The 23,877-nt window shown below is 48.0% G+C and overlaps 1 protein-coding gene across 1 annotated transcript in view; it reads left to right on the forward strand.

Annotated features, from left to right (window-relative positions):
- Positions 1 to 23,877, forward strand: part of KCNN3 (potassium calcium-activated channel subfamily N member 3) — a 201,105-nt gene that overhangs the window by 120,425 nt on the left and 56,803 nt on the right. Inside the window, exon 4 of the mRNA XM_027773798.1 lies at positions 9,315 to 9,733. Within this exon, the coding sequence (XP_027629599.1) occupies positions 9,315 to 9,733 (419 nt within the window). The remainder of the gene's footprint in view (positions 1 to 9,314; positions 9,734 to 23,877) is intronic.

The raw sequence follows: 23,877 nt of genomic DNA on the forward strand, positions 1-23,877 counted from the left end.
GAAATTTTCCCTGAAGCTTTTCTCCCACGAAGAAGGAGTAGTAGTGACACGAAAGGCTTTTCCCATTTTTCTCTCCTTTAGTTTAGAAAAACGGATAGTTGTGAAAGAATGAAAGGTTTTCAGGTCAGTTAGAAAATATCTAAGCTGGATCTTCCCTGATAGCTGAGAACATTTTAATGAAAGGTTTTATTTAAATAAAGAACTTGAAAGGCCTCAAGTCTTTCAAAATACAATGGGGAAAACTGGTGAATCCAATGCATCAACTCCAAACTCATTCACCCTTAGAAAAAAATGTTAAAAAGGCAAGGTCCCCTGTGTGCGTTCCCCTCTGCGGGAGATGTGGGAGAGGCCCGGAGGGCCGGAAGCTCGTCACTCTGCCGTGTGGACACTGGAGGCTCTGGAGAGTCTCCTTGTCTTTCCATCAAATCGGCCTGTCCAGGCCCTGCAGCTGCCACATGGTGGGCTCAGGATTCCACTTGAACTGACCTGTCTTGAAGTGACCGGATGCCAGCCTCCATGGTGAGCTGGTAAATGACATGATTGCTCTGTGAGAAACTCTACTGAGGCCAACTTCTGAGCAGACCTGGTCTCACTGAGGTGGAGGTGTTGGGTTGACTGGTTCTTTCTTTCTTTCTTAGTTCTTTCTTAGTTCTTTCTTTCTTTCTTTCTTTCTTTCTTTCTTTCTTTCTTTCTTTCTTCCTTCCTTCCTTCCTTCCTTCCTTCCTTCCTTCCTTCCTTTCTTTCTTTCTTTCTTTTTCTTTCTTTTGTAAAGGTTTTTGCTATAGGTATGCGTGCTTGAGGGAGAGAGAGACTGAGACAGTGAGAGGGAAAGTGAGAAATCACCCTGCAGGGGGGATGGCCATACTGAAGTCCCTTCTCCTCCATTCTCCTTCCGGGATCTTGAGCACATACGCACATGCGCCTGGTGTGAGTGTCAAGCCACTGGGTCCAGGACTCAAACCTCAGCCAGCCATGTGGAAGTCCAATGACGCAACAGCTACACCATCTGCTGGCTCCAAAGGTAGACCAACTTTAGAGAACCTATTATGCACCAGTGTGCCACAGCTAGAATTCACAGGTTTCTGGAGAACCCCTAAATAACTGAGATTGTTTTCTTTGGCCCCAATGGTTCATTCAAGGATGGAATGGGGGCCAAATGATGACACGGTAAAGCACAATCAAATGCGGCCCTCTGTGAGGCTGACTCACGCAGGCAGGTCCTGGGCACCCACATGTTCATCAGGGCTGACTGGAGCTAAAAGTGGATCAAGGTGTCAGGAACATGTTGGGGGTGTTCTCTGTCTCTGTCTCTCTCTATCTCTTTGCGAATGGAAGAAATAAACTTCAGAAAAACAAGAGGTGAAATTCCCACATGGCCCTTCATGACAGCTGCCAGCTAATCAAGTTCCCCCCCCAAATTTGTCAATAATGCTCTTTGTTTCCAGACTTTCTCCACTCTCCTTCTCCATAAAGTCTGTTTTGCCTTTGTTCCTTGTTTCTGTCTATGAACTGACTTTCTCACCTGTAAGAAAGCACTTAGTAAGCAAAATAACTAATCTGTTTGTCAAATAACGTCTTTAATGTTTTCTGTTACTCTTTGATAGCTAGAATGATGTCTCTATAGTGTGAGAGCGTGGAGGCGGTGCTAGAATGGCTCTTGACCATGATCTCTTCCTCTAATTACTTGAGAAAGACTGGCCAGCTGGATAATGGTGTGAGGGTCAGAGGGTGGGGATGGGTAGAGATTCCTTCTAGGGGTGGTGACATGAGAATTCCAAAGGGAAATGTTGGGCATGGTAAGGAGATTACCCAGCTACTCTAATATATGTGCTAGGCATATACATTAGCTTTGTGTGTGTCAGTATCATTGCATAACAAAGCCCCCCACAACATAATGGATTAAGACTATAGATCATTGTTTAGCTCATGATTCTGTGGGTCAGCAATCTGGGCTGGGCTCAGCGTGATGGTTCATCTGCTGGTCTCACCTGCTTCTATCATGAAGCTGGTAGAGTATGGCCTTACTCAAATGAGGCAGTTGGTGCTAGCTATAGGCTGGAGGGACAGGGAGAATGAGGCCACGTGTCTATCATGAGCCCCACAGCACTGATGTTTTTCAAAATTTTGCTGTATCATGTTTTCTAATATCCCATTAGGCAAAGCAAATCACATGGCCAAGTTCACACTCGGGAATGGAGAAGTAGACTGTGCCTTTCTTGCTGGGAGGAGAGGCAGAGTCACATGTACGGAAGCAAGCAAATGAGATGGGAGGAGGTGCAGCTATTCTGTAAGCCCCATACCATGTTTGTTTGCTATATGCCTTCCAGACACTGTTGACCTTATTTTGCCCAAGAAACATTCCCAGGTGGACCTTCATCATGCTTCTCTTGTGCTAGAGCTACTTGAGAGTTCGAGCTGATTCATGAGACTTATGATCGATTCGATTTATACCCCACAGTGTCCTAACCTCATTGGTTCTAACTAATCGTTTTACTGAATTGAGTCCAGTTGGGTTGAGTTGAATTGAGTTGGTTCTCCTTTTTTCTCTAATTATAAACTCCTTAAAGGCAAGTTTGGAATCGATCTGTTGAGCATAATCTCCCTCTCAGAGTTCTTGGAATTATACTAACAGACAGAAAATCCTGCAAGCTCTCTGAACCACTGTTAAGAGGCAGAAAGACTTGATCTTGGGGCCATCTCTGCACAAGGTGCTATCTGAGACTAGAGTAGGACACTTAGGAGACCAGAAGCATTACATCTTCAGACTAGCCGTACCCTGTATGAGTGAGATCATTATTACAGGCTCAGAAGCCAGAAAGACTTATAACTTAGAGATCTGGCTTTCCTTTCCTACTCCAGGAAGCCAGTGCACGAGGGGTAAACCTAGGCCAGGTCAAGAGGAGGATGGTTCATCAACCTCAAGCCTCTGAGGCTTCCCCTGCGCTGGGATAGCACAGAGCAGACCCCTCGAGGGTGCCCTGGTGCTCCCTGTCCCATTCTAGATTCTATCCGCATCACCTCAGTACTTTTCCACAACCCATCAGAGGTGAAGAGTCACCTGTTTTAAAACCAGGACTGCACAACTGAAACCAAACCATGGAGAGAGTGGTTCTTTGTGGAGCTACTTGCATGCTTCTCTGACCCCTCTGGTTCAGCACTGCTCAAGTCGCTGGTTCCAGAGACCAGCAGATGGTGTAACGGTTATGTTGCTGGACTGCTACATGGCTGACAGTGGTTCAAGGCCTGGACCCAGTGACTTCAAAATCACACCGGGTGCGTGCCTGTGTGTGTGTGCCCAAAATACTGAGGGGAAAATGGAGGAAAAGGGATTGTGGTGGCATGGCCATCCCCCCCGGGGGTGATTTCTTGCTTTCTGTCTCTCTGGTGAGTACTCATACCCTATAGTAAATCTCTCTCTCTCTTTTTCTCTCTCTCTCTCTTAAAAAAAAGCTGGTTCTGAATTAGCTCTAGAATGTTCTAAGACTTGGTGATCATCTGGGATAGTTTATTCCAGATTGGACCACCCTTCAGGAATAAGGAGGTGCCCTCTCTCTATGGCATGATGAACCCTCAGATCTTTGGTTAGTCATGGGCTTAGGAATTAGTTTCCTACAGAAGTTTGCATTCCAAGTGGCTGACAAAGACCACGGGCCATCTGTCCTTTTCTTTGTCTAACCCAGTCATCTACTTACCCACCCCTTTAATCACCCACCTTCTGTTGACTGCCCACTGTGTGCCAGGCACCGTCTCAGGCACTGGAAGGAGATATCACAGCTTTCTATAACCCTCCATACTGTATTTGTTGACTACAGGCCTACTGGGCAAGAGAGTTGTCCCCAGGGAGTTCATATGTACCAAGAACTCACGTGAGGCGGGAGGTGTCAGCATGAGGGTCTATGGAGATCCACAGAATTATGGCTCCGTAGAGCAGGAGGCGCTCAGGGGGCTCAGCTCATTCCCTCATTCCACAGAGAGGAAACTGAGCCCACGACGGGAAAGATTCGTTGTCCAGAGTCACACAGTAAGCTGCAGTTACTGATGCAATAAATAAGCATTATTGACCACCACCTACATGCTATGATCTGGGCTGGGCACTGGAGACACCACGGCCTTTGTCCCTGGAGCTCTAGCTGTGACTTGTAGGTCCCAACCCTGATTATACTTCAGAAAACCCACAGAGTTTTAAGAAAAATCCCAAAGCCAGGGTCTTACCCCTAGACATTGAGAGTTACATGGTTTGGGATGGGCCTAGGCACGGGTGTATATATATATATATATATATACAATATGGAATTGGAGTTTGTGCTTCGTGAGGACCAAAAAGGATGCTGAATTATCTACCCTAAACTGAAGGGAACGAGACTGCATTTGGAGAGCTGGGATTCCAGGGTCAGAAGCTAGATGGTAGTTTGTGCTTCGTGAGGACCAAAAAGGATGCTGAATTATCTACCCTAAACTGAAGGGAACGAGACTGCATTTGGAGAGCTGGGATTCCAGGGTCAGAAGCTAGATGGCGGGGTGACCTCCCATGGGACTACAATGGGATCTTCTGGGACAAAACCCTGCATCGGCTACCAGAACCACACACCTCCCAATCCCCTACTCATAACACACGCCACCCATTGACACCCTGCGGGGGTTGTCCCCCAGGCCAGCCGGCTTTACGATCCCTCACATTTGGAGCAGGCGCTGAAGCAGTTCTGTGTACCCTCTGTCTTGTTGGATCCTCACGCCCGTCCTGCAAGGTGGGCAGGGTCATGGTCAATACTCTCCGGATAGAGATGTAGGAAGAGGCTCAGAGAGGTCTTGGGCCGGCCTGAGACCTCATAGCTAACAACTGGAAAGGGGAGACTTCAGTCAGCTTGTCGGCCGCCACCTCCAGGCCCTGTGTTGCCCCTGCCTGCCCTGTACTAGGAAACTGAAATAGAGGGGGGCGGGGCCCCCGCCCTGGGACCAGCACCTGGTCTTCCTCTCAGATGGCATGTAATCCTGTCCCCACCCGGCAGGCAGAGGAATCTGTTACTCGCTCCTTCTGCCCCTGCCCAGGGTGATCCCAGTTACTATAGTAACCAGATGCGGTCCTTTATTACAGGGGGATGGTTTTAATTTTATATTTGAAGAGTTTGGCCAGGCAGTCACGTTGCCATGGCTTGGCCTGGTGGGCAGTAGTTAGGGGCACAGGGAGCCCTTTGAGAGGCCATTAGTCTTTCTCATTGATGGGGTCAACCTGGGTCTGGGAAAACCCGGGCTCGGCAGCCCTGGGGAGGGAGCTGTTGAAGTCGCCACTGGCATTGTGGCGGGTACCCTCCTGCTCAGAGCCCCATGGGGTCGGGCCCTTGGCCAATCACTCCCCAGCACCCTCTAGTTCTGTCTTCGTCCTCATTGTAGAGCCGAGCTCAGAGCCGGTTAGCTTGTCCCTGGATCCCTCCTACCTCCGCCTGGCGGATGGAAGGCCTTCCCCACACGTTTATTGAACGAGCAAATGCACAAGCGACCCGTGCAGTTCACGAAGCGCTCGCACACCCATCAGCTCACGTGTCCCCCATTTTAGCTGTTGCAGGGTGGAGGGAGGGGAGACTGAGGTTCGGCAAGGTCAGAGACTAGCCACAAGGGGCTGCTCACCTCCCCGCCCCCTTTCGCCCAGTGGCCCCTGAGCTGTCTGGAACTTGCCCTGCATGGCAGAGCCCAGAGCGAGGCAGCTGGGAGACCCTGTGGTCCCTGTCACATTACTCAGATGTTGGCCTTGAATTTGTGTCAGGCATGATGCAGATTCCCCAGTGGACCTTGGTTTGCCCTCAAGAGCCCCAGGCCTGGTCACCGTGGGTTCTCTCATGGGTTCTTGGTGACCAGGGCATGCAGGGCATGTAGGGAAGGCAGAGGAGGAGGGAGAAGAGAAGGGTGCCTGGAAACGAACCTCCACACAGAGCAGAAGCTTCCCTGGGCTCAGACTGTCATGGGGACAGTGGGGCAGATGTAAAGGGCCCTTGTCCCCTAGTCCCCTAGTCCCCCTGTGTGGGTCAGGTGCGAGGAAAGGTGTCATGGGGATAGTGGGGCAGATGTAAAGGGTCCTTGTCCCCTAATCCCCCTGTGTGGGTCAGGTGGGAGGGAAGGTGTCATGGGGACAGTGGGGCAGATGTAAAGGGCCCTTGTCCCCTAGTCCCCTAGTCCCCCTGTGTGGGTCAGGTGGAAACCACGGAAGGCTGAGGTTGACCTACCAGCCCCCGATCCTCACTGACCCAGCCCCTGTGCCACTCCCCCTGTACAGAGAGGATATTTCCAGGTTAAATGCCCTCCCCCAACCTCGCTCCAGCTTAATGTCTTTCATGATTTCCTGCCAGCCTAGCAGTCGGAAAGGCTTTTCCGGGGTTCACAGGCCACTCCCCTGCGAGTGTGCCTTTCTTCCCAGGCTCTCGCCCCAGAGCATCGGCTCTTGCTAGGCCATGGGACACTGGCTCCTTCCTCCAAGCAGCATAAGAGGCCTTGGAAGCCACAGCTCTCTGTGGCGCTAGAGCAGGCAGCATGCGGGCCGGGCTCCTGAGTGGGCCGTGTGAGCTGGCAGGCAGGGAGAGGTGCCTGAGGGCCAAGGGCAGGTGTGGAGAGGACATGAGTGATGAGAAACACCTCCATGGCCTCTCAGAAGTCAGGGACACACCTCCCAGGCGGTCCCACACTCAACACATGCCCCTGCTAGGGCCTCACCCTGTAAGAGGCAGGACTATAGGAATCCCAGAGGCCCCTCATTTCATAGGTATGGAACCGAGGCCACAGAGGGGAAGGAGGTGACATCTCCTCCACAGTCATCAAATATGGTGGGGTCTTCAGTCGCCCTTCCTTGAGGTCCCCATATGTGACCCCCAGCCTGGGGCCCTGGCTGGACACGGCAGGTGTCAGCGGTGCTTGTTTGAGCAGCTGCATCCTCGTGATGCGGCCACAGAAACCACGTGCTGTGGAAGGTTAGGGACAGGAGGGCACTTGGACATCACCGAGCCCAGCCCTCCCTTTACAGAAAGGCTGTGACTCCTCCATGTTTTGATCACGCCAAAAATGTGGGCCAGGTGGTAGCACAGCAGTGATGCGACTGGGCCCGCACAGGAAAGGCCCTGGGTTCACGTTCTGGGACCTCCGTGAGCATGCAGGGTGCTCGAGTGTGCCTGTGATTGGGTTGTGGAGACCGGGGCTGGATCACAGTGCGGAGAGCCTACTGGGAGGTCGCCGTGACATCACCCTTCCTCCGCTCTGTCTCTAGCTCTCATGGCATAAATAAATAAAATTTAAAACAAGGTTGAAAACAATCACAGCTGATACTTGTATGGAGCGTGCCGGGTGCCGGGTGCCCGGCAGGAATCCACGCTCAGGTATGTGCTGACCCACTGCAGCCCCGCTGTGACCGCCTGTGCCGCGGCTGCTATCCCTCCCCAGAGGAGGGAACGGCAATGAGGCACAGAGAGGTTCAGTAGGGGCCCACGATCACAGAGCGTTAGCGTCAGGCTCAGACAGTCTGGCTTCGGAGCCCACGGTGCGAGCGCTCCACCACACTGCCGGAAAGCATCGCACTGCCAGCCCTCGCTCGCTGGTGGTTCCTTCTGAGCGGGGCTCAGGGATCTGCGCCAGCCCTGTGAGCTCACTCATGCAGGAAACATCACTTCTCATCTCCGCATCCCCCTCCAGGGCTCAGCTTGGCGCCTGGCAGGGCCTCAGGGATGTGTTTTTGATACAGATGAACTGCTCCCCCTCGCCGTCATGAACAGCGCATTTGGGTCCTGGCACCTTCGAGCTAGAAGGGGCCTTGGGAAGTGTATGGTAGAAAGAAACCAACCCAGCTGTCTTCTACTACACAATTCTTCAGCATAATCACTTCTGGTCACCAAGGTGGGGGGGAGGGGTTCCCGATACACCAAGCAGTCTTCTAGTGGACACCGCTGAGTGGCCCACAAATTTTTTTTTTTTTAATTTTGCTAATAGGCATGCATGCTTTTTGGAAAGAGAGAGAGAGAGAAAGAAAGTGAGAAACCACTCCCTAGGGGGGATGGTCATGCTGTAATCCCTTTTCCTTTTCTCCTTTCAGGACTTTGGGCATGCATGCACATGTGCCCAGCATGTTTTTCAAGCTGCTGGGTCTGGCACTCGAACCATGTAGTCGGTCATGCAGGATTCAGGATTAATTTTATATGTAAAATAATCTCTCTGTATATATATATATATATATATTATTGCCTGAAGGTGTGTGAGCTCACCAGAAAGAGACAGAGAGGGAGAAATCACCCCTCCCCCAATGGGGCGTGGTCACTCTGCAGTCCTTTTTCCTCCATTTCTCTATCCTGTCGAGATTCTGGGCCCACATGTACATATGCCCAGCATGTTTCTCAAGCTGCCAGAGCCAGGATTTGAACCACAGTCAGCCACCTGGGCTCCTACTCCTTTAGCCACCAGACCAGAGGCTGGCCCAAGAGTAGCCTACAGTCTAACTCAGCTCCGACACCTGGGCGTGCATCAGCTCCACAAGTTGAAGGCTCAGTCCCACACGAATGCCACCTACTTCCAATGCAAGCAAGCCCAGGTTGTTTCACCTGCCCTTCTGACTGACCAGTTCCAAATCTGGGGCTCCCCAGCCCACTTCTCAGATAGGACTAATTTGCTATCCAGGACATGCTCATGTTTATTGGTTGGTGATAAAGGTGTGGCAGAGGATGCAGGTGCCCAGCAGATGGGAGAGGGGCACAGGGTAAAGGTGACGGAAGGCGCACAGAGCGTCCGTGCCTGCTTTCAGTTCCCGCCTTCCAGAAACCTCCATGTGTCCCACAGTCCGGGAGTTCTCCAAACCCTGTCTTTCTGAGGCTCTGCAGAGGTTTCATTAGGTAGGCGCGATTCAGTACTGTCACTGGCCATTGGTGATCAACTCAACCTTCAGCCCCTTTGCCCTGGGAGCGGGTATAGAGTGGGGCTGAAAGTCTCAAAGTCCCTTCCCTTCCCCTCAGCGCCCCCCCCCCAGGGGGGCCCAGCCATCAGGCCTCTGATTAACAGACAAGAAGGCACTTACCACTTTGGAAATTCCTAGGGCTTTGGGAACTGTGGAAACGGGAACCAGTGACAACTTAATACCTTTCTTCTTCTTATAAATCACAGTGTTCCAGAAAGCAATTTACAGAGGAGAGGAGTGAGGCCCCAGAGGTGGAAGTGTCATAGCGAGGCCTCCCAGCTAGCCCGTCCACTCCCTACTCCCCTTGCCTCTGAGGGCCCCAGGCAGTCAGGCTGCCCTGAGCCCCCCTCTTCCTCGGCCCTGCTGCCGCCACACTAACGGGCTCTCTGTCCGCCAGCTCTTCGTGATCGACAACGGCGCGGACGACTGGCGGATAGCCATGACCTACGAGCGCATCCTCTACATCAGCCTGGAGATGCTGGTGTGCGCCATCCACCCCATCCCCGGCGAGTACAAGTTCTTCTGGACGGCGCGCCTGGCCTTCTCCTACACGCCCTCGCGCGCCGAGGCCGACGTGGACATCATCCTGTCCATCCCCATGTTCCTGCGCCTGTACCTGATCGCGCGCGTTATGCTGCTGCACAGCAAGCTCTTCACCGACGCCTCCTCCCGCAGCATCGGGGCTCTCAACAAGATCAACTTCAACACCCGCTTCGTCATGAAGACCCTCATGACCATCTGCCCCGGCACGGTGCTGCTTGTGTTCAGCATCTCGCTGTGGATCATCGCGGCCTGGACCGTCCGCGTCTGCGAAAGGTATTTCCGCGGTTGAGGTCTCTTCTGCGCACACAGCCCCACCGGGACAGGGAAGCGCCCAGGAGCAGGGTGGGGAGGTGTAGGTCTGATGGAAGGACAGTCCTGTTCCCAAACACCTCTAGGGAGAAAACGGGAAAAAGGGGAGGGCTGAGCTGGGGCTAATGCGGTGCTGGAGCATCCAGACACTGGAACCTTGCAAGGTAAGCCAGGGAAAATGCATAGATAATTCCCGATGTTCTGTTGGCTCTTTGTAAACTGATGTATCAAAGCGTTCTGGTTACATCATTAACCTTTACTCATGTATAACACTGCAATTTCCGTATGATCTTCCTCCTTGGAGATTATTGATGCTCGCTGGCTTTTTAAAGCTCTGAGGAGTCCTACAGTAATGAAGCTGGTTCGTTTGGGTTAGTCTAGATTTTGCGAAAGTATTTGCCCATAAACTTCTTTCATCACACAACACGGTTGATGTCTTGTTACTCCAAAGTTTGATCCACAGAACAGCAGCGTCAGCATCGCTGGGAGTTTAGAATGCAGAAACTCAGGCCTCACCCTGGAATTTACTGACTGAGAAGTTGCATGTTAGTAAGTTCACCCTGGGATTTGTATGCGTCTTGAAGTTCGAGAAGTACCGTATGGAACATATTCTGGGAAACATTATTTTAGAGGGCTGGTGGCTGGGCAGTGATTCAGAGAAGCTGTTGGTGGGACAGAGGGGGCTGTGGCCTATTAGAGATCGGGGTCACCAGAACATGGCAGTCCCTTGGAGCAGCCAAGATCAAGGCTTGAAGGTGGACTCTGAGTTGTCAGGAAAGGCATGGTGCATTTTTGCACAGAAAAATATGCCGTCACTTTCCTGATGACCAAATACTATTCCTTCTTCTTCTTTTTTTTTTTTTTAGTTTGCTATAGGACATGTGTGCACTTGCCAGAGGGAGACAGAGAGAGTTAGAAGAAAAGTGAGAAATCAACCCCCAGGGGGTTGGCTACACTGCAATCCCTTCTTCATTCTCTTTTCAGGATTTGGGGCATGCATACATAGGTGCCTGGCCTGTTTTTCAAGCCGCCGGGTCTGGGACTCAAACCATGCAATTGGCCAGGTGTGATCCCAGCTACCTTAACCTCCAAGCAACCTGTTACTACCACCTTCTGTCCTCACCCTTCCGCTGCTCTTTGTGACTCCTTTCCCTTTCGAGCTGGCTCTGGACTTTGACTTTAACCTGATTTTACTTGTGCAGTCTAAAGCTCTGAGAAACCTGAATTCTGCCCCTAAGAAGCTGTGGGCAAAGCACTTAACCTCTCTGGGCCTCAGTTTACTCGTTTTGAAATGAGGGTCCTCTGAGACAGAGTTAAAGTATGTTCACGTGAGAAAGGTCAAGCGTTCTGGGTCATTTACACGGGTACTGGCGATCACCCTTCCTTCATCAGCTCACCCATTTTTACCGAATCGTCTATGCACTGTGTCCTGGCACAGATTCAATAAGACAAAGATGTCTGGAGAGGGCCCAGCCATGTGGCTCATGCTACCAAGATGCTGTGCTCTGCAGGTTGGGCTCACATGGGAAGCCCAGGTTCAAGGCCTGGTCCGACCAAAAGGCTGAGCACTGGGGCATGCACCTGTAATCCTGGTGACTTGGGAAAGGTAAGCCAGGTCTTGCTATGTTACCCAGGCCAGCCTCAAGCTTAAATAAGCATTGATCTTCCCCAATGTCAGATAATAAGACTGGCAGAGACCTTGAGACAGGAATGACTCAACCGGGGACCAGACAGAAACCTGAAGCAGGAGACTGAAACCTTGGGCTAAGGAGGGAGGATGGTGTGGACAAGATGACCTTGATCTCTTGGCCTGATCTGAAGATGATCCTGTGGTCACCGTGGACTCAGAGAGGGAAAGTGACTTGCCCAGGGCAAAACAGCAGCACGGCAGGCTCTAAAACACTCCATGGCTGCCGATGCCCAGAGCAGGGCTTATTCGAATTCCAGGTGGCTTCCATCGGCCTGGACTTATCTCTTGTATACACACACTTCTGAAGTTGCTATGGAAATCCCTCTTCAGCAAGAAGTGTTTTAAAAGACATTTCTCCTATCTCAGGCTGGCTTCGGGGGCTGGCTTTCATGTGACAATACAGTTTTCCACATTTCCTCCTCCCAGGGAGGGAGAGGGAGTTAGTAATACACAGAACCACCGCGCTGTGGGGAGGGCAGTGCCTGGTTGCCGAGAGGGCAGCGACAACAGCAGGCTTGTTTTCCTTGGAGCCGGGTGGGGCATTACATCATGGGTTCCAAGGCCTGACAGTTGTACACTCGGCGTTCTCTGGGAGTCTCCTGGCTGTGTGCCTGCCTCCCACAGGCCTCCCAGGGCCATCTGAGGAACCTCCTTATTAAACACTGTCAAACGCCAAGCAACTTCGCAGTGGAGAGACCGGCGCAGGCCCCAGGGCCTCGTGCAGCAGGTTGGGGAAGTCGGCTTTCCTGGCACACCCCAAGCAATGATCTGCCAACTCCCGCTTGTACGTTTATCTCCTTGGGAGGGGCCGCCAGGACTCCCAGACAGTGATAAAGTGCCCTGAGCATCACTGTATCAAGCTCCGCTTTCTCAGTGACCTTCCTGGCCTCTTCCCTCCTGAGGCTCCAGGTGCTGCACACAGGATGTCTCGGGCCTTCCAGAGTCTCAGCAGGTTTTTGGTTGTGATGGTGTGAATCTTCATCTTTCTCTGCATCCTGATATATATGTATGCATGCATGTATACATATACATACACACAGGTACAGATATATACGATATGTGTGTATGTATATACGTACACACAGATACACGCATGCACAATGTGTATGCATGTATATACGTACACAGAGATATACATATGCACAATATGTATGCACATATATATACATACACAGAGATACACAAATGCACAATATGTATACATGTACATACAGATACACATATGCACAATATGTATGCATGTGTATCCGTACACACAGATACATATGCACACTATGTATGTATATACACACAGGCACACATGTGTACAATATGTATATGTATGTATACACTGGTACACATAAGTATAACGTGTATGCAGTGCACATGCATACATATACATACATGTGCACACATATATACAGTGTATATATACATATACACACATGCATACATGCTAGGCCATCAGAAGAGTCATGACACATTTTTGCATAGAAAAACACAGAAAAATATATCATGATTTTTCTGATGACCCAATATGTATATTTAGTTTTGGTAAGGCACGTGTACTCACCAGAGAGAGACAGAGAAAGAGAGAGGGGAAGTAATTATTCCTCAAAGGGGGATGACCACACCACATCCCCTTCTCTTCCCGTCTCCTTTTAGGATTTTGGGCATGCATGCACATGCACCCAGTGTGTTTTACAAGCCGCTGGATCTGGGTCTGGGTCTAACTTGCAATTGGCCATGTGAGACCCAGCTGTCTGAACCTCCGCACCACCTGCCGGCCCTGCATCCTGATATTTTAAGGAGAAATTGGATGCTGGAGACCTGGTTCCTAGAGCTGGGGAAGTGGCCCATTCTTTCTGTCCCACTGTAAGGGAGCTCCACCCTCATCTGCCCCAACCAGACATGAGGGGCAAGAACACAGTTCCCCCTTCCTCCCCATCTCCTTCCTAGAGACCCTTTTACCTCTAGCAGGGGACTGGATGACTCCAAGAAAACCATAGGGAGGTTCCCCAGGCAGGAAGCACACTGCCGGGGCTGACAGAAGCCCTGACTTGAGCCCTGAGGACTGAGCAGAGCGCCCTTCCTCTGGAAAAAGGCTGAGCATGCAAGGCTAACGACTGTGGTTTCTCACGGGGCCCCTTGTGGGAGGTACAACCTCCAATGCGGAACACATGCACGGTGGCCCATAGATGCTATGAGGAAGAGGAGCTGAGCTTTTTTATTTTTATTTATTTTTTTGAGAGGTTTTTGCTATAAGGCACGCGCACTCACCAGAAGACAGATAGAGACAGAGAGACAGAAAGTGAGAAATCACCCCCCAGGGGGGATGGCCATGCTGCAATCCCTTCTTCTCCATTCTCCTCTTGGAATCTTGGGCATGCATGTACACGCACCTGACGTGCGTTTAAGCCACTGGGTCCGGGACTCAAACTGTAGTCGACTACATGGGAGTCCAGAGACATAGCCATTATGCCAGCTGCTGGTCCCCTGAACTTCTATTTATAGTGATTTTTATCTAAAAAAAATTAAGCTCAAGGGCCAGCAGGTGGTGTGGTAGTTAAGGGTGCTAGACTCCCACATGGCCGACTGCAGTTTGAGTCCCGGACCTGGCGGCTTGGTTTCTCTCCCTTTTTTTCCTCTCTCTCTCTGTCCCTCTCTAGTCAAATTAAAATAAGTAAATAAAAAAATAAAGTTAAATAAAATAATGCTTTAAAAATTAAACTCAACTAGTATTTAATACAGCAACAGAAAGCAATGCATGTTTGTGGTTTATGATTATGTGTAACGGGGCAGGTACACGCTCTAGCATTTTTACTTGTAGGAGTCTGTGGTTTTAGAAGTTTGCAGACTGGGCCAGCAGGTGGCATGGTGGCGAAGGCACTGGATTCCACATTCCGTGCTTCAAGCCCCAGGCTCAAAGGCTTGAAGGACACATGGGGCACGTGAGCATACAAGCCCAGAATCCCGAGGAGAATGGAGGATGGTGTGGCCATCCCTCCAGGGAGTGATTTCATATTTCCCTCTCTCTGCCTCTGGTAAGCACAGGTACCCTATGGCAAAAATCTAAAATAAGTAAATAAGTAAAACTTTATAGATCCCTGGTTTAAATGATTAAAACTAGTTAGTTGGGGCCAGCAGGTGGCGAGATGGTTGAGGTGCTAGACTCCCACATGGCCCATTGCAGTTCAAGTCCTGGGCCTGGCAGCTTGCTTTCTCACTCTCTCTCACTATCTGGTGAGCACATGTGCCCTATACCAAAAATTTAAATAATAATAAAAAAAATTTTAAATGACTAGTTGGGAAAGTAACCTATCACAGGGGATGAAGTGTGCTAGAACCAGGAACCCCACCCTTTCGCTGGAGAAATGAGAAGTCAACTTCCTGGGCTGGGGAGCAGCCCAAGGTGGCTCTTCCGCCCGGGCAAGGGTTTGACAGATCACTTCAGGTGGTAGGCATGGGGGCAGGGACGCATAAGGGAACCCTGCACGAGGACATTGGAAAAATCCTGTGGCATCAGAGCAGAGGAAAAGAATCCTGAAGACGTGAAAGAACGTTCAGTTCTGAGACACAGTGAGTAACATTAGAAGGCTCTGGGCCCTCCCTAACAGCGCGAGGACATACGATCTCTAAGATAGGGAAGACCGGGCAGAGCTGAAACGACACGTTTCTGGTTCACATAAGCACAGAGTTAGTTCCTAAAGCCTACAATTGTTTTTAGCAGAAAGCAAATCTATACTGAGGGCACTGAGTTTTTGAAAATGAGGAAGAAAAAGGACAGTCATGCAGAAGGGATGAGAGAAAGGATGAATGGGACTCAACTGGAAGCTGTAGAATCCAGGAAGAATGCAAGATTTAGAATTATTTCAGAAGAAGAACCCAGAATCATTTGAATAAAAGCATAATCAAAAAGAGACATGAAGAAACCTCTTCCAGATTTGGCCCAGGTGGGGGTGTGCATATGTGCTGTGGGCAGCTAAGGGAGTAAGAGATACAAAAGCCTTTCTGGGGCCACCAGGTGGCGTGGTGGTTTAGGCAATGGACTCCCATGTGGCCGACCACAGTTCACGTCCCAGACCTGGTGGCTTGATTTCTCACTTTCCCTCTCTCTCTCTCTGGTCAACTTACAAAATAATAATAATGTATAAAATAAAATTTAAAAAATTTTTTTAGAGTTTTTTTTTGCTATAGGGTGTGTGTGCTTGCCAGCCAGACAGTGAGGGACAGAGAGATAGAAACTGAGAAATCACCCCCCCAGGGGGGATGGGCACGCCGCAATCCCTTCTCCTCTCCTCTCGGGATCTTGGGCACGCACGCACACATGCCCAGTGTGAGTTTTAAGGCACCGGGTCCGGGACTTGAACCACGGTGGACTACATGGGAGTTCAGCGACATAGCCATTACGCTAATTGCTGGTCCCAAATTTAAAAAAATTCTTTAAAAAAGAAAATCACTACAAATAGATAAATAAATAAATACATGGTTTAAAAAAGAAAATTCTGTTTTCCAGTTAGACAGGGGTGGGGGGAATCACACCTAGATACATATCTTAAATTATTTTTTCTGGAAAGTTTATTAAATCACAAAGTTAAACTGTCCTAGAGGCACACAAGTTACAGGCCTGACTTTTCCTTAGGAATCTTAATTTTTTTTTTTTCCTTTGGAGAGGTTTTGGCTATAGGGCATGTGTGCTTGTCAGAAAGACAGAAAGCAAGAAATCACCCTCAGGGGGATGGCCATGCTGCAATCCCTTCTCCTCCATTCTCCTCTCAGGATCTTGGGCACACACACACACACATGCCCAACATGAGTTTAAGCCACCGGGTCTGGGACTTGAACTGTGGTCGACCACATGAGAGTCCAGCAACATAGCCATTACGCCAATTGCTGGTCCCAGGAACCTTAAATTCTAAGAAGCATTAGGACACAAGGGGGTTTTTTTGCAGGAGGTTTTTTTTTGTTTGTTTTTTGTCTTTTTTTTTTTTTTTTTTTGATCATAGAGAACGTACACTTGCTGGGGAGAGACACAGAGAGAGATAGAGGGAAAGTGAGAAAGTGACCCCCAGAGGGACGGCAACCCTGCAATCCCTTCTTTTCCATTCTCCTCTTGGGATTTGAGAATTTGAGCATGGACACATGTGTGCTGGCTTGATTTTCAAGCTGCCAGGTCTGGAACTTGGACCACGGAGTCGGCCACGTGGGAGTCAAGTGCCTTGACCACCATGCCACCTGCTGGCCCTAGGACACAGGGTTTTAAGCTTGTGAACCACTTCATCATTCAACTGAGGTAACAAAAGAAGACCCAAAGTCATTCTTGGAGTTTTCTGAGCTCAAAAGGTAAACAACCGATACTTTTTTTAAATTCTTTTTTTTTTTTTTAATTTATTATCTATTTCTTCAGAAAAAGAGACAGAAAGAGAAAGACAGGAAACTGTACCCCTGACAAGATCTTGATACGGTGATCCACCTCCAGCCTCACCAGCCCTGGATCGTGGGCACGTGGGTGCCTCACTCACTCAGGGAGGTGTCCAGACACAAACCCAGAACCCTCCCATGTGGGTCAGCATTGCACTTTACTGCTGGGCCGCCATCTGACCGGAACAACCTATATTTGGGGGGAACTTGTACAGGAGTCAACCAATGGACGAATCACAATTAAGATCTTCATAATTAAATGGTGTGATAGAAGGACAGGTGGACAGCATCTTGCATCATTGCAAAACTAAATCCTCATGTCAAAGAAAAAGTAGATTCTGGAAAGAATATTGTAGATGTATGAAATAAAAAGAAGAACTCAATAATAATTAAAGGGCTGCAGATTCTCAGATGAAAAATGTGAGAGCAGAAGGCTGAAAGGGATTAGTAAAAGCATGCTAAGCTTACCATCTAACGTGGAGGAAAATTTAAAAAGGAGCTCGATCACTCAATTTGAATTAGAGAAATATGACTGGAATCATTTTAAATCTAAAGGTAACAGCAAGTAGAATTTTTCTAAATACAACAAAACGATAACCATAGCATTGGCCATACATTGTTTCGTTTTTGTCTATACCAAAGCTTTGTGAAGTGGTGAGGCCGTGGGATCCCCATTCTACATAAAAAGAAGTTGAGACAGAGAGATTAAGCAACGTGCCTCAAGCCACACTGTGGGCTCTTAACACCCTGTCCAATAGCCTCAGTTTTCCCTACCTGAAATGAGTGATTCCCACCTAAACATCATCAGAATCCATATAGGCAAGAGAAAAAAATAAAGGAAGTAGAGGAAGAATTGAAAAGCAGAAAGCATGAAATAAGATGAGAGAAAGCCAAACTTAAAATTGAGAGTCATCAGCATAACTGAGTTGACTGCCCCTCCTACGGGATAATGTCTCTTACTTAGACAGATTTAAAAGCAAAATTTAACGTCAAGCTATTTACAAAAGAGGTACTTAAAACAGAAAGACCCAGAAAAATAAATGAAGAGCAAAGGCTTATTAAGTAGGTGCAAGTCAGAGTGCAATGGAGTTGAAATCCTCATTTTAAACCAAGCTGAATTCAAAGCAAAAATCATTAAATGATCCAAAGGAACCATTTAGTGTGGACAAAAGGTTCATATTCAGTAAAACTGTGAACTTTTATGCAAATGAAAAAGACAGATCGAGAATCTGAATTATTAAATGATTTAATTAATTGGGAAATATTGAACTCCATAGCCTATAAACAAATAATACATCTCCTTTTTAAGCCTCTGAGGAACATTTACAAAAATCAATTGACTTCTTCGTCACCTTTCATTACATTAGAAAAATTGTTCAGGCTGTATTCTCTAACCACAAGCCCATAAAACTAAAATTAAAAGGAAAGTTTTTAGGGGTGATATTTAAAGCAATCTCATCCATTTAAGCATTGTCAGAGAATCCAAAAGATTATTTAGAAAATTACAGTGATGGGAACCAGCAGATGGACTAACGGTTCCATTGCTGGCCACACCACATAGTTGACCATGGTTCGAGTTCAGGATCCAGCAGCTTAAAACTCACGCCGGGCGCGTGTGCGTGCGTGCCCAAAATCCCAAGAGGAGAATGGAGGAAGAGGGACTGCGGCATGAACATCCCCCCTGGGGGGGTGATTTCTTGCTTTCTGTCTCTCTGTCTCTTTGTCTCTCTGGTGAGCACATGTGCCCTATAACAAAAATGTCTCTCTGAAAAGAAAAGAAAATTACAGTGATGACCCTATATATCAAAAGTCAAGATGTGGTCAGAGTTATACTCGTGAGAAATGCTCCAAGATTTTCATTATGGGACTGGTCCCGTAGTGCAGTGGTTAGAGGCCATATACATAGGAGCCTGATCCAACATGACTGACCATGGTTCGGATCTCAGCCCCTGTGGTTTGAAGAACACACTGGAACACACCACGGTGAGCACCCAAAATCTCGTTGTGCATGCACTCCACATTTTGACAGGATGGAGAAATGGAGGAAAAGGGTTGCTTTGTGACCATGTCCCATCAGAGGGTTTTCTCTTTGCTCTGTTTCTGTTTGTAATGAAAAAGAAGTTTTCATTACAATAACTTAGAAAAGAGAAGTTTTCATTACAACTAAAATGAAAAAGGAAAATAAATGGAATTTATTAGAAAACAGAACAATCCTCAGGAGAGCACATTAAGTTTATAACAAAGACAAAGACAAAAATTGATAAATTAAAAAAACAAAAAATAACTTATATATCCAAAAGACACCAACCTCTAATAAATTTGATAAAGAAGAAAAAAAACATTAGAGAATTTAAGGGAGAGGAACCACTGATTCCGAGGCTGTTTTACTAAATAAGTGAGAACACTAACTTTTTGGAAAAGACAACCACCGAAGGGGACTTTTTCTACTAGCTATTAAAATGTATTTTAAAAGTAGAGTAATGGAGTCCCCCTGGCATGACTGAAAAATCAGTAATTACTGATCAATAAAAGCTAATGGGAAACCCTGAAATAAACCCTCCTATGCAAGAACCCAATATATGAAAAAGGAAACCAATTAGAAAGCAATAGATTATTCAATAAATGTTAATGGGGAAATTGGAAGATTGGATGAAAAATCAAATTGGAACCCTACCTCTCAGTAGCCACCAAAGTAAATTTCAGGTGGATTAAAGATGTAAGAGAAGAAACTGTGAGCAAGCTCCAGAAAACAGAGTGACATTTAATCAATCCTGACATAAGCAAGAACTTTCAAGCAAAAAATGTTGGAAGAGAAGAAACATGAAGGGGAAAAAAAGTGGATTTTACTATTTCATACAATTTTAGAGTTCTGTCCTTCAAAAAATAGAAATGTATTTAAAAAGCAAACATCACACAGGGAAAATATTAGCAGCAAACATGGCAGGAGGTACAAATCCCTGTTATACAAAGGAATCTCAGAAACCAATCAGAAAAAGTCATCTCTTCACTTAAAAAAAAAAAAAAAGGTTAAAAATAAAGACAACCAACCACAAAGGAAGAAGTAAAACAAACAAATAACACATCTATAGCTTCATCAAAGAACTACAAATTAAAACTGCAAGGAGAGGGATCAGTGGGTGGCGTGGTGGTTAAGGCATGGGATCCCATGTGGCCGACTATGGTTAGAGTCCTGGACCTGGTGGTTTTAAACTCACGCCGGGCAGATGTGTGTGCATACCCAAGGTCCCGAGAGGAGAAAGGAGGAGAAGGGATTGCGGCATGTCCATCTCCCCTAGGGGGTGATTCCTCGCTTTCTGTCTCTCTGTCTGTCTCTGTCTCTGTGGAGAGTGCAGCACGCTATAGCAAAATTCTCTCTCTCAAAACAAACAAACAAACCAAAACAAACAAAAAAACTACAAGAAATTTTTCCTCTGGAATTGACAAAAATGTAATTATAATTCAATGCTGAAGAAAGTTCTTCTTGGTGGTGGTGGATGGGTCGTCTCTCTCACACTGAGGGCAGAAGGAAAGTGGCACCAGCTTTCTGGAAAATATACTATGCTTGTCACAGGAGCCTTTATACATTTGTTGCTTTAATCTAGGAATTTTAGAAAGCTGTTTTAATGGGATAATACATTTACATCAAAATTCTCCAGCCCGGTGCTGTTAGTAATAACAAATCAGAAACCAACTATATGTCTAGGATTTAAACAGTGAAATAAACTATAGCACATTCACATGAGGGATTAGGCAGCAAGTTAAAAAAACAACTTTGGGCCAGCCCATGGCCTGGTGGTTAAGGCAACTGGATCCCATATAGCCAACCACGTTCGAGTCCCAGATCCTGTGACTTGAAAAACAACAACATGACAGATGGAGGAGAAGGGACTGTAATATGCTTATATTATTCCCCACGGGGAATGCTTTCTCCCTGTCCCCCTGGCTCTGACAAGTGCATATATCCTCTGGCAAAATTTAAAAAGAAAAAGAAAAAAAAATTTAACCTTTTGGCCTAGCGATGGTGGCTTGCGCTGCTAGGTGGGCTGGGACCGTAGAGGAGGGTCAGATGCAAGTCCCAGTCCAACCTGAAGGCCAGGCCCAGTGGTGTGATCTCAGCAACACAGGAGGCTAAGGCAGGAGCATCGCCAGCCCCAGGCTGGCCTGGACAGCATGGCCAGATCTTATTTAGAAAAAGAGCCTGGGACCAGCAGGTGGCATGATGGCTAAGGTGCTGAATTTCCACATGGCTGACCCTAGTTTGAGTCCTGGACCTTGGGGCTTGAAACTTACACAGGGCACAAATGTGCATGGATGCCCAAAATCCCAAGAAGAGAGAGGAGGAGAAGGGAATGCAGCATGGCCATCTCCCCTGGGGGGCAATTTCTCACTTTCTCTCTCTTTCTGTCTCTCTGACAAGTGTATACACCTTACTGCAAACAGCTATATGTATATCAAGAGCCAAGCATGGTGGTGTGTGCCGGCGGTCTAGCTGATGGGGGATGAGGCAGGAGGATGGCAACAGAGCAAGGCCTTGTGTTTTTTTTTGGAGAGGTTTTCGCTATTGGGCGCGTGTGCTCGCCAGTAAGACAGAGAGAGACAGAGAGAGAGAAAGCGAGAAATCACCCTCCCCCCCCCCCCCCCCCCACCCTCGCATTCTCCTCTCAGGATCTTGGGCACGCACACACACGCCCGGCATGAGTTTAAGCCACTGGGTCTGGGTCTCGAACTGTGGTCGATTACATGGGAGTCCAGCAACATAGCCATTACGCTAACTGCTGGTCCCCAAGACCTTGTTTTAAAAATAAATAAGTAATTCACTTTTTGAAACCAACCTTTTGAAGATGATGAGCCAGGAAAACAGTCATGATGTAATATTTGAAAAAAAAGAGCACACAAGTACTATTGCATTAGGATATTACCAATTTAAAGTACATAGCTGTATAATATGCATAGCAATGCTTGGAAAATAATATAAATATTGAGTTGTTTGCTCTGTGGGGTGTTATATGTGATTTTTTCCCATTACATTTTATTTGTGTTTTCTACAATGAGAATGCATGTATTTCTTTTCATTTTTTTTTTTTTGTAATGGAGAGAGGTAACATTTGTTTTTTTATCTCCTCTTTTCATCTTCCACATGAACTCAAATTTTGTAGCAATAGGGCTTAGAAAATAAAGTTAAATGTCTCAGCTTTGACATAGGAGAGTACTTCAAAAAGTCCTTGAAAAAATGAAATGAAAGGGCGAGTTTAGTTTGGTCCTAAACAGAATTTAAATCCCTGCATAGTGTTTTCACAATAGGCGTATTTCACAAACTTCTGGAAGACATCTCATAATTTTCCCTGAAAAAATGTAATAGATGTTCCTTTCCAAAGGCTCCCCTTCCAACCCAGCAGCTAGTAGCCTCAGGGGACAGTCAGCAGGGCCACATGACCCTGGGCCTGCCCGGTCTTCTTGCCCTTCAGTGGGTGTCTCACTTGAGCCCTCGGTGACCGTGGGGCATTTTCCAGGGCTCCGAGGGCGGGTGTCCAGGCAGGGGGAGTTCTGCGGTGAGACATGATCCAAGGCTCAGCCCTGCAGCACCTGCCCTGGGGCCGGCTTGGCTCTGGGGCTCACCTGGTGGAGGGAAGACGCCTCCTGGAGCCCTGGCCGAGGCCCCTCTGCCAGCCGGCGCAGGGTGGGCAGCCGGGAGTGACTGGGACCCCGTCATCTGCGCGATGGCCGCTTCTCGTTCCTATCTCTGATGAGACTCCCGTTCTCCTTTCACGTGCGAGCTGTGCATGTCCCCATCTTGGCTCCATCCCAGCCTGCTTTCTCTGTCATTTCGGACTCAGTCATTGCCTCCTCTTTCTCATCTGTAGCATTTTTGTGTTTGTTGATATTTGCACACTGAACCTTTCATTTGTGGCTAGTTTCTTCATTCTTTTACTTACATTAAATGATTATGCATTATGTATGTATTGTATTATAATTAAGAGATGCTATTTCTTAGAAAGGAGAATCAAGGAATTAGGAAACAAGAAAAAAATTTGTAAAATTCTCATCCTGAACCCTTGAGTTTGGGACCATGTGAGTACAAAGTGAAACCATTCCATTTTCTCGGTCGAGTCAACCCCCAAATAACTCCAGCCTCCACTACACTAAGCACAGCTTCCCCCTACTCTCTTAGGCTGGGAAGCGACTGGTGTCTTTTTGCCTCTGGGGTTTTTGCCTCAGGAAGACCCAGTTAAGCACTGAGTTCTTTTTCTAGCTGAGTAAGATCATCCATTCTCTCTCTCTCTTTTAACTCCTATTTTGCCAAAACTCACATTTACTTGCCAGAGAGGGACAGAGAGAGAGTGAGGGGAAAGTAAGCAATCACCCCCAGTAGGGATGGCCATCTGCAGCCCCTTCTCCACCATTCTTCTCTGGGCTCTGAGCACACATGCACATGCTCCTGGTGTGATCCTCAAGCCAAGACTCGAACTGCAGAGTCAGCCATGTGGGATTTAGCACCTTAACCTCTCTGCCACCTGCTGGCCCCTATCCTATCATTCTTAAACTGGGTTCTAAGAGAAAATTAAGGCCCACAGAATGGCCTGGAAGAGCCGCTGCCCGACTGCCCAGAACAGCTAGCAGTAGTAAGAAGTTACTCTGTTTCTTACAATGGGTGCCTTCTAGCACTGGGGCTTAATTCTTACCCCCTGGAGCCGATTGAAAAGCGTTGCACCCCTGGGAAGAGACAGTGACAGTACTCCTACGAGAGTGGAAGCCCTTGGAGGAGCTGAGGTGAGAAAGAGGAAGGGGTTCCTGTAAGCCGCCCTGGCCACATCTGTTTGTGGGCTGACGCTGGTCAGGACAGGAAATCCATCGTCCGTCAGCTTCCATCTCAGGGTGGCCTCCTTTGCCTGTCGATCCCAATGTGGCCTGCATTTCCTTCTCTCCGCCTCCCTCCCCAAGAGGATTTGCACCTCTTCCCGCTCTGTGGCCCGGGTGGTGTCTGACGTGCGTTTATCCCTTCCCGGCGCTGTGCTTTCCC

This window comes from Tupaia chinensis, unplaced genomic scaffold (genome assembly GCF_000334495.1).
Source record: "Tupaia chinensis unplaced genomic scaffold, TupChi_1.0 Scaffold000374_1, whole genome shotgun sequence".
Lineage (NCBI taxonomy): Eukaryota > Metazoa > Chordata > Mammalia > Scandentia > Tupaiidae > Tupaia > Tupaia belangeri.